The 14,938-nt window shown below is 43.3% G+C and overlaps 1 protein-coding gene across 1 annotated transcript in view; it reads right to left on the bottom strand.

Annotated features, from left to right (window-relative positions):
- Positions 1-14,938, bottom strand: part of LOC142929094 (anoctamin-5-like) — a gene marked incomplete at its 5' end in the record, with an annotated part of 56,871 nt that overhangs the window by 39,428 nt on the left and 2,505 nt on the right. The window contains 10 exons of the mRNA XM_076069546.1: positions 1,786-1,991; positions 2,694-2,899; positions 3,872-4,002; positions 4,864-4,961; positions 6,332-6,498; positions 7,684-7,909; positions 9,206-9,280; positions 9,947-10,092; positions 11,120-11,180; positions 11,939-12,044. Coding sequence (XP_075925661.1) covers positions 1,786-1,991; positions 2,694-2,899; positions 3,872-4,002; positions 4,864-4,961; positions 6,332-6,498; positions 7,684-7,909; positions 9,206-9,280; positions 9,947-10,092; positions 11,120-11,180; positions 11,939-12,044 — 1,422 coding nt within the window. The remainder of the gene's footprint in view (positions 1-1,785; positions 1,992-2,693; positions 2,900-3,871; positions 4,003-4,863; positions 4,962-6,331; positions 6,499-7,683; positions 7,910-9,205; positions 9,281-9,946; positions 10,093-11,119; positions 11,181-11,938; positions 12,045-14,938) is intronic.

Genomic DNA, 14,938 nt, shown 5'->3' on the forward strand with positions numbered 1-14,938 from the left:
CTGGCATTATCTGTAATGACCCATTGACAATGATCACGGTTTGCTCTGCTGACCTTAACAACTGCTCACAGATGAGTCTATACGATGGTGCAGTAGTGTAAGGCTTTGCACACTAGACTTGCAATCCAGAGGTCACGGGTGTGAATTGATCTTTGGTCGTGGGAGTGTAAACAATGGTGAAAGTTTTTTTTTACATTCCACTGCCTCTATCCACCTAGCAGTGTAAATGGAATACATCCAGTCAATTGGTCGGCTGAGTTTGGTTCTGTCCAGTGTGGGAACTCCCACATCTTCCCAAGACGTCTGACCAGTGTGGAAGAGCAGTAAAAATACATCTTAAGGGTCTCTCTTGAGCTCCCTATAGCAGGAGCGCTTTTGCCATCAGTGACATGAGCAAGTAATTGGAGGGCTGTACCTTTATCTTTCAATGGGTTTATGAATGTGTGTGTGTGTGCATGTTGATGTGTACCTGCATGGCAATGACGAAGGCCAGCTTTGCCGTCAGTACTTGCCAGTACTGCTTGGTGACGGAGTAGGCTTGGGGATGATCCGGCGGGTAGCGATAACCTGGATACCTACACACGTACAACCACAAGCACGCATGGACTATATTGAGCAAAGTGCCTCGAAAGTAGAGTTGGCGCTAAATTGAACAAGTATGGTTGTGCACAAACGGTAAATGCGTTCACAGCCCTTAAAAAAATCCGCTTCTGAAAGAGGGCCTTCCCACAACGTGCAGCTTGTGGGGGCTCTTTTGACAATGGTTCACGCTGGTCCATGCCAGGTTGGTGAAGGCAGGGAGTACAGATAATGGGAGAGCAATATAGCACAACTGTTAATTTTGCTGAACTACCCACTGCTGACAACCTAGCTCCACAGTCGCCTACTGCACCTGCATTGTGCATGGTGATCATCAATCTAAGCACGAACAAGGCTCAAGCCGGCTTGACTTCCGGAATCTAAGATCAGCTGTATTCGTGGTGATTTGATCATAGTCAAGTAAGGTTATATTAAATATCGATCAATATGGTTATATTGATTATAGTTGTGTATGCCAGCAATTCAAAAACGTTAGAGAAAAGGGTTGGTAGATCGCATCAATTTCTTAACTATCTGTGCTGAGGTGACCAGAAGATGGCTGTAGACCAAGTGGTTTCATGTCTGTGTGAACCTTTAAGCTTCATTTCAATATCATGGGTTCTCCAGGACCTCTTATTGCATCCCACATGCATAAGACCACCTTAAACTGGAATCCCAATGCACGGTCTTCCTGCAAAGGGATCTTGAGACTCAATTAAGCAGTCGTGGATCGATAGATAAATAAATAACATTACTCTTTAGCAAGGTAACAATGAGCTAGAATTTATATCAATCTATTATTATATTTCTCTAAGTGGGACTTTGGTTGTGAAGCCATCCCACCCATACCCACTGCTCCCCCCCTCCAATTCCCCCCCCACCCCCTTTACTGTCCCCACCCACCATGCACACTCTTCCCTCAACCCTACCACAACCCCTTACTACCCAACTAAGCCAAACCCTGTGTCCACGGTAAGGGGCAGGGCATAAACAGAGGTGGGGCCTAGGGGAAGTGTGGGTCTTAAAAGGAAAGTCACGGAGTGAAAAGAGGAAGAAAACGAGCCTAATCAGGAAGGGGCGGAGCCAGGAGGACGCCACACCCAGAAGGATGTCGCATCTACCTGGACAACACACCCAGACATCAGTGCATCACATTCGCAGGGACGGCACCCCCGATAGCTGGGCATGACACTGAATGGCACAAACCTGCAGGTTGTGTGGATTGCCGGATCAAACCAGGCTGGCAGGATGTTGGGATAATTTTGCTCCTTGAAGTCGCTGATCTTGAAAATTGAAAGGCTGTCCTCCGTGTACCCATGCATTGTAGGCGAACCTGTGCCATACTCTGCTGAGTATCCATAATAATACACCAGGCGTGGGATGATGTCCGTTGTGAACGCCAAGATGCATGACTGTGGAATTAGTATACGGAGGCACAGCGATAGCGGTCACTTAGCATGCAATGATTTGACCAAGGCTTCTGAACATCTTACCTTGGCAATTACATTAATTTTCACAAATACAATTTGGGGGGTTGCTGCCAGAGTGAAATGGTTACCATATAAGGACTTGCAATCTGGCAGTCGTCAGTTCAGTCTCCTGACACAACAGTTGAAGCAATGGATCATTTTCTTAAATCTCCCCCACCTCTGTCCAATTAGCAATATAAATGGGTTCATCACTGTTTTAGCGCAGGTAATTCCACATCTTACAACATGTCTGGTCATCATGGAAGAGTAGGCCAAATACCGTGTAGAGGGGTTCTCTAGAGCTACCTTTAGTTGAGGCCCTTCTGCCAGCAGTGACATGAGCAAGCAATTGCAAGGCTTTACCTTTTGCGATTTTGGGAGAGAGTGGATAGGAGCGGTGGTGCAGTGATTCGTGCACTGCACTTTGAATTCAGCACACATGCAATTGACTTCCAGCTACGACTAACATCAGTGACGAGTGATACCCGAACCGCTCCTGGTCCCCCACTACACCTCTTCTCAAACCTGCCATGACCAGAATGGTGAAGTATGGTAAAAAGAACCCACACGGCTAACATGACATGTTATGTCACTCATAAGATGGGATACTGAGCGAGAAAGCGAGCAGACAATCTGGCGACTTACATTGGTGATTACAGAGAGGGTGGCAATGAAACTCAGAATGTCGGCCCAGGCTCCAATTCCTCTTGCTCGCGAAACCACAGGCCTCCTCATCTTCGTTACGAGCTTCCACGCGTCGACCCGCACTTCGATGATGTTGTTCAGCAGTGCGAGCAATGGCGCAAGTGGAAATGATGCCACGAAGAGAGTGACAAACCCGAATTGGATAACTGGGGTATATTTTGAGAATGGGTAGGGGGGCAAGGATAGGATAATGAGTGAAACAGGATATAGACACACACTCTTAATGCTGTTATGTTGTGATTACTTTAAGCAAACAAAACATGTTTTCAATGCATTGAATGTGTTTTAGTCAAAGGAGACCCCAAAATATGATCACATTTTCGTATCATTTGTTCACAAAATTATCGTGTCCATTACATTGGCCACTGAGATGCGACCAGCCACTACCATCTTTAATGCTCAGCTCTGGTTCACCTGGGTTTCTTTCGCACCATTTTCCACCACTAGGTGGCTATAATAACTAGATCACATCCTGTATTGAGGACTCCATTAACCGTACCACACATTTTTAGGCATATGCACTGTGGCTGAAATGCCAACAAATCACAGCAGTTAACCACAGTGGACATGATGCACAAGAGTTTTAAATAAATAGTAAGGGGGAGAAACGTCAACCAAAGCTGACCAATGTAGCTGCATTGGTTAGCAGACAAGAGGAGCAAATATGTGCTCCTATTGTTTCTAAAACTTAACTCCGTACATATGCACATACGCGCATGCTCAAAGACAATTGTGTTACAGTATATCCATAGATTGGTGCCTATGGCCAAATCACCCAGTACGCGTCAGATTTAATCAGATCCCAGAAGTTAAGAAGAGCTGAGCCTGAAAATTGGTTGGATGGGTGACCATGCAATAGTTATTGTGGGGTTGTGAGCAGCAGAGGACAGTGCAGCAAATTACATTGTTGTATTGTACATCTAAGCTCTTACATCTGTGCTCCCTGCCTTCAACAACCCGAAGTGTGGGTAATTTCCCTCCCACAACAATGTCCGACAGATACACAGGGGCCGTACACACGTGCCTATATAGTCAAATGATACCCAATTGTGTGTGTTTTTTTTATAATAAAGTAAAACGCGTTGACTCCGTAGTGTGATCCTCTGAGCTCATTGTACCCATCTCGAGGTATTCATCAAAGAGTCCAAGTGGGCTCTGGGGCTGTAGGTCCATGTCTTGCTCCCAGCGCGTGTAGACAGCCTCAGGCCTTAGCTTGGCCCGACGCTGGGCCCACCAATTGCTGAACCATCTGGGGAATTGAGGGGGGAGGTACGCATGTGCAGACACAGAGACACCCTTACACACGTGCATATCCATTTGTTCATCAACTCTAGGTTTGCTATTTCATAGCTTTCCACTGCGTTTTCAGGTTGTATCATGTGAATATCCCAAGCACGTGGAGCGAAACGTCAAGACATGCCAAACAATATGCGGTATGACACAAAACATGTCAGAGAGCTGTACAAAACAACTGCTAAAACCTAAGTAGTAGCTGTTTTTCATTTAGCCCGTTGTCAATCCACTACACTCTTTCAGTCATGGGAGTTGCTTGTCTAATATTATGAAACTATGTACGAAGCGTCTGATCGGAATATCGCATGATACTAACGAGGTGAACTTTGTCCAGTTGACTGGTGTTCACTGCTTAACCAGTGCACACTGCTAACAAGCTGTCGACACGACTTTTCGCTGAATGCGTTTTCACACAACACATTTTCATTGTAACATGGTTCCTATATTTGGGAAAACTTTTCACACAACGTGGAACGTGTCCATTATAATGTGGAATGCACACTGTTAAAACGCCGAACGCGGCCATTATAATTCTTTCCTGAGCAGTCGACGATGAACGACTGTCTTGAGTTGCGCGGCTGAGCAGTTTGATAAAGCATGCCGAATGATACAGTAACACGGCAGCCTAGCCTGAGTTATTTATCCCACCATGGGATGACTGCAGGTTGATTTTACTGTGCAAATGTGATTAACTTAGTAATTCCTTCCTTGCGCGTTTTTACTTCATGCGGAAATTTTCAGGAACGCATCTACCGCGTTACACGAGGAAACGCCGTAATCAGACTTCACAGCTATCATGTGTTCATGCGATACTTACGGGATGATGACCTCCTGAAAATTGCCAACCATCTGCTTCACTACCATGATGACAGTGAGTTGAGAAGTCAGTTCAAAGAGACAGCCGTTTGGGGGACACTGGAGGGGGGATGAGGTGGAGAATAGATTCAGGTTAAACACTGAAGATATGAAATATTGGGTAATACATATATGGATACCACACATCATTTCTAATGATCCTCTCACATTCTTCTCTTCAGTCAATTGCACACTGCAAAACTGACGGCTCCATATGTTAGAGGGGACAGTGATTAAGAATATCAATATTCTCCAGATTATAAGAAACACTTTCCCCCTCCCCCTCATGTATTTTAAATAAAGAAAATGGTGGCGCATCTGATAATGTTTTGTTTGTTGTCCTTCCCCCACACATCCGATGCAGGCTGTGTACGGTGCAAAATAAGTTCAACACACAACATGCATACTGCAGTTGGTGTTTAGTATCAGGTGAGTTTAATTCCAGAGCATCGTCTAGTAAATATAATAATCGTAAAACATGAAATTAAGTTGGTAGAAAACACAGAGGCACTTAAATAATAAGCTGTATTCTTTATCCTTTATGTGTATTGTTTTTGAGAGGATATCAATCAATGAATCGCCCTCGTGACGATTTCCTACAAATCTGCAGCAGGAGAAGTAGGCACCTTAATATAACACCAAATGTACTCATTATAATCATCTCATGTGTCAACAAGTCTGCCTTCAAACAGAAATATGAGCAACAGGTGCACATTTTGGGCAATGGACTTTCTTCCGAGCATAGAGTGACTGCAAATACTCAGGGTGACTCTGAATGGCAATTATGTAAATGTTAAACTACGTGTCATTAACACTGTCTTAATGACATTGATTTAACGTGTGCACAACGCAATGCTGCTTAATTCCTTACTCCAGAATTCGTTCTTGATATCATATTACGGGGCCGTTCTCTAACACAACGTGCTCCACTGTGCCACAGTGAGTCATAGGTAGTGGCTAAACATATCCTTGAGGGGGGCTGAAATACTGTACATTTTTAAGGATGATCAAATATATAATTTTAAATAAATGGCGTTTGATAAATACGGTATATAATTGAAAATGTCCAATGAGAGACCACAAGGGTACTACTTGCAAAATATGTGATAAACTAACACCCTCAAGTTAACTGGGTTACCAATTGCATCAGTCTAACACGTGTTCTGCTCGTGGTGACCTCGTGTTCTCTCAAGTCTGGTTTCGAAAACTGTTTTACTCCGGAGACTGTGTTAATGCTAGAGCTGGTGACCAGGTGTGAAGACAATGAGGCCTTTTAGAGTTCCAAAAGAAAGAGTCCTTATTTCGACATTTCACCAACAGCACGGTGTGAAGACAATTGTTGGGAAAAATATCAACTACAAAAGTAAAACATAAAAATGTTGTACAAACAGCATAGAAAACAGAGGGGCCAACCCCTCAGATCTACACACCTCCTCGATTCTCCATTTTCCAAAGTAAGTGTAGCTTCCGGGGAAGCCGATGAATTTCCCCTTGAAAAATGCAATGTAGAAAGACGCCGAGTAGAAGTTGACGAACTGAAATAAGAATTTCTTGAACGTCAGCCGATACTCATATTCTCCTTGCGTCTTGGGCATCTCTGTGGGTGTGATACAAAGGCACACATGGACACAAACATCAAACAGGGCAATCAGTTTTGATGTTACTTTCATAGTTTCTGGCACACAGGCTACGAGAAGCCACTGATAATGATGCCGCATTGAGGAATAGCAACATTTCACAATGTAACGTGCTTTGATATCCATTAAAATGAATTTGAAGATCAAAAGTTAATTTCAAAGATGTTGCTGGGGAATGAGTGACAGTGCACAAGTTGTTTACCAGGTGTTGTTCACCACATTCGCCCTGTGGAGTGTCCTTCAGTCTCCATTTGCAATTAAGCCATTTACACTGTCCGTATGGTGTCTGAAAGCCAGTGCACTTGATTCTCAAATATCTATAAGGTGTATCTTAGTAATTATCATGGGTCACCTTTCAGAGGGGGTGCAGGCTTCAGCAGGATAAATTACTAATAAAGGGCTCAGTAGCTGGCAACATGAGCAACACAAGCAGATAGCTGACAGCTGACTAGAAGGTAGCAATGCAGCAGTGAGGGTCAGCCCACAATTACATTCAGTGATTCAATGGATCGAGAGGTGAAATCAGAGTGCTAAGTTGGCACCATTGAGATCCTGGGTTTAAATCCAGGCAGCGGCCTCTGGTAACATGTGTTCTCAAGTGCAGTGAATTGATGGCTTCAGGACGGTTACTAATGATGGCATATACATTTGTAACATACACCATTTGGTTCATCACTAAATTTGGTGAAATTCTAGTTGTGAGAATGAGCAATTTGACTGTTACGAGATTAACATTATATTCCGTAGTAGTGTGGATTGAAAAGTGCTTCCCCCTAATGTGTGAACCAGAGTTCACTTGAATGAAGGGTCTCAGAGGTAGCTCAGTGATATTCACTTCTAGGGCCATTTCATGACATTAAGGGTTGCACTGGTCTACAAGAGATCCCATTGGATACTTCATCTCAAGACACGATTCTGATAGCCCAATCGGAATGAAACTGGAGGAAAAATTTAAGAGAGTTCTGACAAAAACAGGCAGTAGTTGAACAAGTGACTGGATGATGCACTGATGCTGCTATTCATGGCCCCATGGTGCGACATTATTTACCATGCACAACATTTATCCAAGCTTCAAATTTACATGTGTTCTCTGGTGGCGTATAATAAAATAAACATATGCAAACCGTGATGGTGATGACACCTACCCAGATCAGTGAGGACGAGGGCCAGCTTGTCGTAACCTTTGTTGAGTAGTAATATGATTACGATGTTGAGGATGGAGGCCGTGATGGTGGTAACCATATCAGGTGTGAGTAGGGCACCGATCACCTTGATCTTGGTCACATGATTGGGGATACTCGAGGAGAGTATGCCAAAGATGGTCAGGCGGTAAACAACCACACCCAAAATTGCAGAAAGAATCAGGAGGATCTGCCAGTAACACAAGAAACACAGAGGTGGGTGAGATTTACAGTCTTGTAGCTCTTTTCCACTATATAACCAAGCCGTGAGTTAGCTGTGCCGAGCTAGCCTGGTGTGGCTCAGGAGGTGCCAGTTCGTTTGTCTACAGCAGAACCAAATGACTGGCAAAACGTCGTACTCAGATTGTAGATATTGTGAATTTGCTATACTAGTAATGAATTGGCATGTTCTGTTTACGTGAACAACTTTACTAATTGGCTTTGTCGGGTGGTGGTGGGTTTAATGACACATATTTACGCGATCTAATCCAAAAAAAATATTATGGATGATATTGGTCGCGAAAAGCCTACATGTTAAACAAAACCTGAGCTGTTTCGCTAACATCACACACAATGAACGTGTAATGGTAACGTCACGTGGTCAATTGTAGAAAATGATGCAAGGTTATGAAAGGAATTACTATCCCTGGCCCTGCTTGACCTCGAGCCACGTTCAGATGTGAAGTTGAGACCAAAAGCCACAGGGCCAAGGTGAGGCCAAGGCGGCAGCTTTTTAGGCCACAATCAGTGTCAAGGTCACTCAAGGTTGGGTGCGCTAGTATGAGGCCAGTGTCAAGGTCGGTACCTCTAGTAAAACTCCTCGGACTGAGGCCACACACTCAAGGCCAAGGAGCTGAGGAAATCTTTTCCATCTGGCCTTAAGGCCGAGGACTAGTCTCGAGAAACCCAAATCGAGGTTGACAGGAGCAGGTGGATAACATGATACGGCTCATGATGTATTCATTGCCTTGGGCCACCTGTAGATATTTCAGGTGATTGGATTGACAAAGGGCTGTAAGTTATATAATTATGCATGTATCTATACCCCCACTTGTAATCACTCAATGGATCACACAGGAGGAACAACATAGTTTGAGAGCGATTCTGACTGGTGGAGCAGAGTGTGGAGGTTAGGATTGGGTCAAGTAAAAATATATATATGTGTATAACCCGTATATGAATCCACTGCTGGATGATGGCCTTCCCAACCCTGCGCAGATTGTCAGGGTTATTTTCCCATACTTCACCATGCACACCAGTACAGGTTGGTAAAGGATGGAAGCAAAAGAATGCAGTTCTCTGTTGGCCACAAGGTAGCTCTGCAGCAGCCTACAGTCCATTTTGTGCATGATGGTTACCCATTCGTGCAGTACCCAGGCTCAAAACCTGCTTCGCCTCCAAGATGAGGCACATAGCAGGTGACTTGGCCATAGCTCACTGGATCAGGAGAAGGGGTTCAATGTTGCTGTTGAGTTGGCGGACTCACCCAGAACAACACCATGATCCCGGAGAGGCAGTATCGGAACCTCAGTATCCTCTTAGGCATATGAGGCTCCTCCTTCTGCACTCACAATGCACGGACACAGACGGAAAAGCATTTGTATATAGATTAGTCTGTCGGAGTGACCAATGTTAGTGTGAGCCGTTAAGGTTGACTGATGAACTATTATTTGTTTTCCCCACTACTAGTTAAGCATGCGATGATATAAAGGAATGGATTTGATGGTCCTGATGTCTGAGAGTTGAGCTGGCAGCGCTGAGATTTCTTGGTTTTAATCCAGGCAGCTGCCTCCAATAAAACCAAGTAGTAAGCCGATCAGCCTGGTCACCAATATTACATTTGTTTCTTTTCTTAATTTGGACAAATTTCACCTTTCAGAATTAAAAAAGATGAGTTTGACCATCATGAACATTTCTTTGTAGCAGGGCTGATGCGAAAGGGCCACCCTCTAGTGTGTGTTCACTTGAAGGGATCTTATAAGTAATTATGTAACATCTGCTTCAGCAAACCTTTCCATAACATAGAGTTCCAAATGGACATTGTTTCATAACGATGCCGATAGGACAATCGGGATAATATTGGGAGGAAAACACAATTGACCAAAGGCCAACAAATATGTTAGAAGAAAAACTAGGAAAACAGTGAACAGTTACACATGCAACATTACAAAACAGAGGTGTGTGTGTGCAATGAGGTAGTCGCCGTGGTGACAGCAAAAAGCATTACCATGGTGATGATGTTACATTTCGTGGTCGTGCAGCGAGCCAGGTACTCGGGCCGGATGGGGTCTCCTTCCTCCGCCGCTGCCGTCAGGTCCCAGCGGTACGCGAGCGATGCCTGGCGACGCTTCCAAAATTCCAGGAACACCGTGGCTGTTGCGACACACCACACGGGGAGGATTTACTTAGAAAAGTAATTTGACTATCGATTGCTCAAGGGTTCAAAGGTTACCTAATGTAGTCTGTTAAATGTAATGTTCAAAGTAACTTCATTAGTACTTTTTTTCTTTCATAAATACCTTTATTGGCTTTTTTTGGTACATTGCCACAATTTTATCCCACTTGCACTGAGTGGCATGGCATGAGATTGAGTTTTCCTTTGGATCTATAACAGAGCAGTGCTGCTCTTCGTGTTACAAAACGTTACACAAAAGTGAATGTCACAGAGCTACCTCTGTGATCTCTGGTCCACACAGTAGGGGTAGCTCTTTCCCAAATGCTTTGCCACGGAGAGGAGCGTTTGTTACGTGATAGTCAAGCTAACATTTTTATTCTCAGAGCTGGAATGTAGCCTAATTAAGTACAGAACCAACTTTAACATTATGGATTTTTTGTATTTGTTGTGCAGATATCGGTGACTGAGTTGAGACCATCATCTTGCTATAATTGAGAAACTGGTTTAATCGCAGGTGGCCACTTTCATTTCAACACAGAATCTCAGCGGCGGCAACGCAGCACTCTGAACTCTGAGCCACCTGGCCACTTTGCATTTTTCATGGAATCGCCTTGGGGTACCGCATTCGTTGCTTGTTGCAGAGGTTCGTGGTTCAAATTATGTGGCTGCCCTGATTAATATTGCCCGTGTATTAATTACACAAAAATACACACCATCTGCTTCACAGTGGACATTAAAGATTATCGGTTATCATTCATAAGAGTAGGACAATGTGTGCAAGTCATGGTCCAAATTTGCCCTCATTGAGCAGTGGGTTCATAATAGGACTGTCAGGATCACTGCATACGAACATTGCAAGACATGATGGTACTGTATATGGTTGTACGTATGTATGTTGAACTTCTTTAACACTGTATGTGGCCAAATGTGCTCATCATCATTGCAAACATGTTGATACTTGTCACTGTGTCTGGACAATGTGTGCCAATGCTTAGCATCACTTACCCCAAAGTCCCATGAAAACTGCGAAGAATATGGTGACCGGATTTTCATACATGTGTGAAGTCTGCAACGGCACAATCAGAGGTGTTAGTCACAATTAAACCTTAAATCTTAGCATCCACGTCTTTTCAATATCAACAGCAGGAAAGTAATGATGCGTCGATTGATTTTTAAGTTAAAATAGATTAATCACTCATGAAACATCCATTAAATTGTGGAGATGACAATGCTCTACAATGTCTGATATTATAGCGCTATTCATGTATCAAACAAATCTGTATAAATGTGACAGAAAGAGCAAAATAAGCAATAGGCAGTTCCATGATTGTGGACATACATTTCTGACACTTTAAAGTGAATAATCATTATTTCGGCATGACATGTCAACTAAGTAGCACTGAAATTCAGATTTCAAAATACTTTGTCCACTTGTATTGATCGTGGAGAAATACTCATGAAATACATCGTGTCGGATTTACTCAGACAAAGTAACTTTTGCACTCCCGCTGGGATGTGACGATGCATTCATTTTCATGTATTTGTCTAACCATCGACTTAGTCCATTAAAATGCCCTATTTGCTAAAACTATAACTAACTACCTTAAAAATGATCACACGTGTATTATTAGTATAAAAAATTTTAACACCCACACGAATGGCAGCATAGTGTTTAGCATGATGTGCTGCAATCTAGTGATCATGGTTAATGTTAATGATACAATCTCAGCAACGTGAGTTGGCTTTGTGATAATGATGCACAGCACCAAAAACCAATAAGTATCCTTATTTAGAGGGAACATCGATGGTGTATTTGTGTGATACCTTCGCAGTCTCGCAGGTATCATTTAGCCTCCAAAAGGTGCATTTTTGGTCACACTGGGGACACATGACCAGGGATCCTCCGATGGTGTTGTTGCATATTTCTCCACTGCACACATAGACACGCACGAACATAAACACACTAATGGGCATAGTACACTTGGATGAGAAATATAATTTGCCTAAAGGTCATGCCACCTTTGAATGTGTCATACCCTCCCTTTAAACAAAGTCAGACTAAATTATGGGTTCCAACATCAAGCATTTTCCAAAGTAAAATGTATTTGCTGATTTCGATTTAAAGCTTTCGTGACTGCAATGATTCATCTTCTTTGGTTCTTTCGGTAAAGTCACGTAGAATGAGAATAAAATAATAAATTGATAAAATAAAATAACACAATAATATTCTCACGACGTTTCGGCCACAACACAAGCGGCCTTCATCAGGTGAAGGGATGAGACTGTCTGGTAGGACAGCGCTGGAGTGAAAGAGCCACGTTCAGATCACGGCCTTTAAGCTGTGTGAGAGGAACAAAGCGCCTTGACAAAGGAATTAGCATATAATTTAGCATTGAAATGGCTGAATGATTAGCTTGTGACTGGTCACAGAAATAGCTATGTTAAAAGTTAAAGCATACACATCCGCAGAGGCACCCCTTGATAAAGGAATTAGCATAGAATTTAGCATTGAAATAGCTAAGTTAAAGCATACACATCCGCAGAGGCACCCCTTGACAATGGAATTAGCATAGAATTTAGCATTGAAATAGCTGAGTGATTAGCTTGTAACTGCTCACAGAAATAGCTACGTTAAAGTCAGAGCATACACATTCACCGAGGCACTTAGTACAAATCAAACAGGAGAATTTAGCATTGAAATAACTAGGTGAATTTAGCATTGAAATAACTGAGTGATTAGCTAGTGACTGGTCACAGAAATGACTATGTTGAAGTCAAGGCCTACACATCTGAGCTATTCACAGTACTATATAGTGAACCAATAAAAAACTAAAATATAAATTACCTTAATGTTATCAATAAACTCTATATTCTCCAATCAGCTAAGCTACCAACAATAAGTCGTTATATATCACAGTGCTATATGGCGAAAAAATGGGTGGATTCTTACCCTCAACTTTAGCACCACGGATAGCTACGGGCCCCGTTCAGACGGACGAGTTCGTCCATGGTCGGAACAGAGGAGGGGGAGAGAGACAGCTGCGAGGCGCTATTATACTCCATGTTGTAAAACCATACCATTAACCGTGGTGTGAGAGGTATTAAGAGTCAATGCTGGCGAAAGAGCTGCGGTCTGAAGGTCATCGTAAAAATACAATTAATTAAGAACAGAAATGGTTTAAAACATCTTTCCAGTGGTTACTAAGCCAGAATCCATCTTCTCGGTTGAAATTGTCTCTGTGCTTGTATATGTGAATGGCCTCATGAACGAATCTCTCATGGTAGCCGGTTGGTTTGCAAAGAACCTCCGTCTTGGAGAAGTCAATGTCATGTGAGCCCACTGAATTATAACAGTGATCTGCCACGGCAGAGGAGTTCGTCCTACCGTGTTTCAAGTCTGCTTTATGTTCGCGGATGCGGTCCGAGATATGTCTTTTGGTTTCTCCAATGTAGCTACTACCACAGAGGCACTTTAGTTTGTAAACGCCCGGGTATTGTATGTCTGGAACAGCATCTTTTACAGATGGAACTAAATCACGGATTTTATGTACTGTGTTGAATCGGACCTGGATCTTGTGTTTATTCAGGATTTTGGAGATCTTTTTAGTGATCCCTGCAATGTAGGGTAAGGTGATGGTTTTGAGTGGCTCCACAAGAGGATCCTTCTTCATGACTGGAGTGATGGCTTTGCGGATTGTGTAGTCGGAGTAGCCATTAGCCCTGAGAGCCTGGTGTACGTGCTTGAGTTCACTGGTAATGTGTTCCTGGTCGGAAATGCATTGGGCTCTATGGTATAGAGTCTTGATGAGGGAGTTCTTCTGGAATGGATGTTGGTGGGAATCCGGTTTCAAGTAAGCATCTGTATGGGTAGCTTTCCTGTAGACAGAGTGGCTCATTGAACCATCATGTCTCCTTTTAATTAAGACATCCAAAAAGGGTAGTTTGCCATCTTTTTCGACCTCCATGGTAAATCTGATTGCTGGGTGTATGGAATTGATGTGGTCGCGGAATTGGTCTAGAGCAGGCTGGCCATGTGGCCAGATGACAAAGGTGTCATCAACGTACCTCTTCCATAAGGTCGGGCGTAGAGTGGCAGTCTGGATGGCGTCAGTTTCAAATTTTTCCATGAATACGTTGGCTACAACCGGAGATAGGGGGGAGCCCATTGGGGTGCCCTCAGTTTGTTTGTAGAAAGTTCCATTCCAGGTGAAGTATGTGTTGGTTAAGCAATGTCTCACCAGGGGGGGTACATCAGTATGCAGTCCTTGATGAACCAGGTCTTCAATGATAGCGATGGTGTCAGGTACCGGGACTTTGGTGAACAAGGACACCACATCAAAACTGACAAGCAGGTCGTTTGGGGACAGGGAAATGCCTTTGATTGTCGATACCAGGTGAGTAGAATTTAGTACCGCAGAGGTGTTTTTTACAGTGAAAGGTCGCAGTATATCAGCAAGAAAACGTGCCAGTTTGTAGGTGGGGGAGTTGATAGTAGAGACGATGGGACGAAGGGGTGTATCTTCTTTGTGTATCTTTGGAAGGCCATATAATCTTGGTGGTCTGGCAGCAGAGGGTTTCAACGAGAACTGTTTGATCTCATCAATTAATGCTGTTGAATCAGAGATGATTTTGTTCGTTTTGGTGACCAGGCTGTTGGTGGGATCTCTTTTTATTTTTGTATAGCTGCCATCGTTGAGTAGTTCTCAACGATGGCAGCTACTATCAACTCCCCCACCTACAAACTGGCACGTTTTCTTATTGGTTCACTATATAGTACTGTGAATAGCTCAGATGTGTAGGCCTTGACTTCAACATAGTCATTTC

The sequence above is a fragment of the Petromyzon marinus genome, chromosome 25 (assembly GCF_048934315.1).
Source record: "Petromyzon marinus isolate PM22_M1 ecotype Great Lakes invasive population chromosome 25, UKy_Petmar_22M1.pri1.0, whole genome shotgun sequence".
In the NCBI taxonomy this organism is placed as follows: Eukaryota; Metazoa; Chordata; class Hyperoartia; order Petromyzontiformes; family Petromyzontidae; genus Petromyzon; species Petromyzon marinus.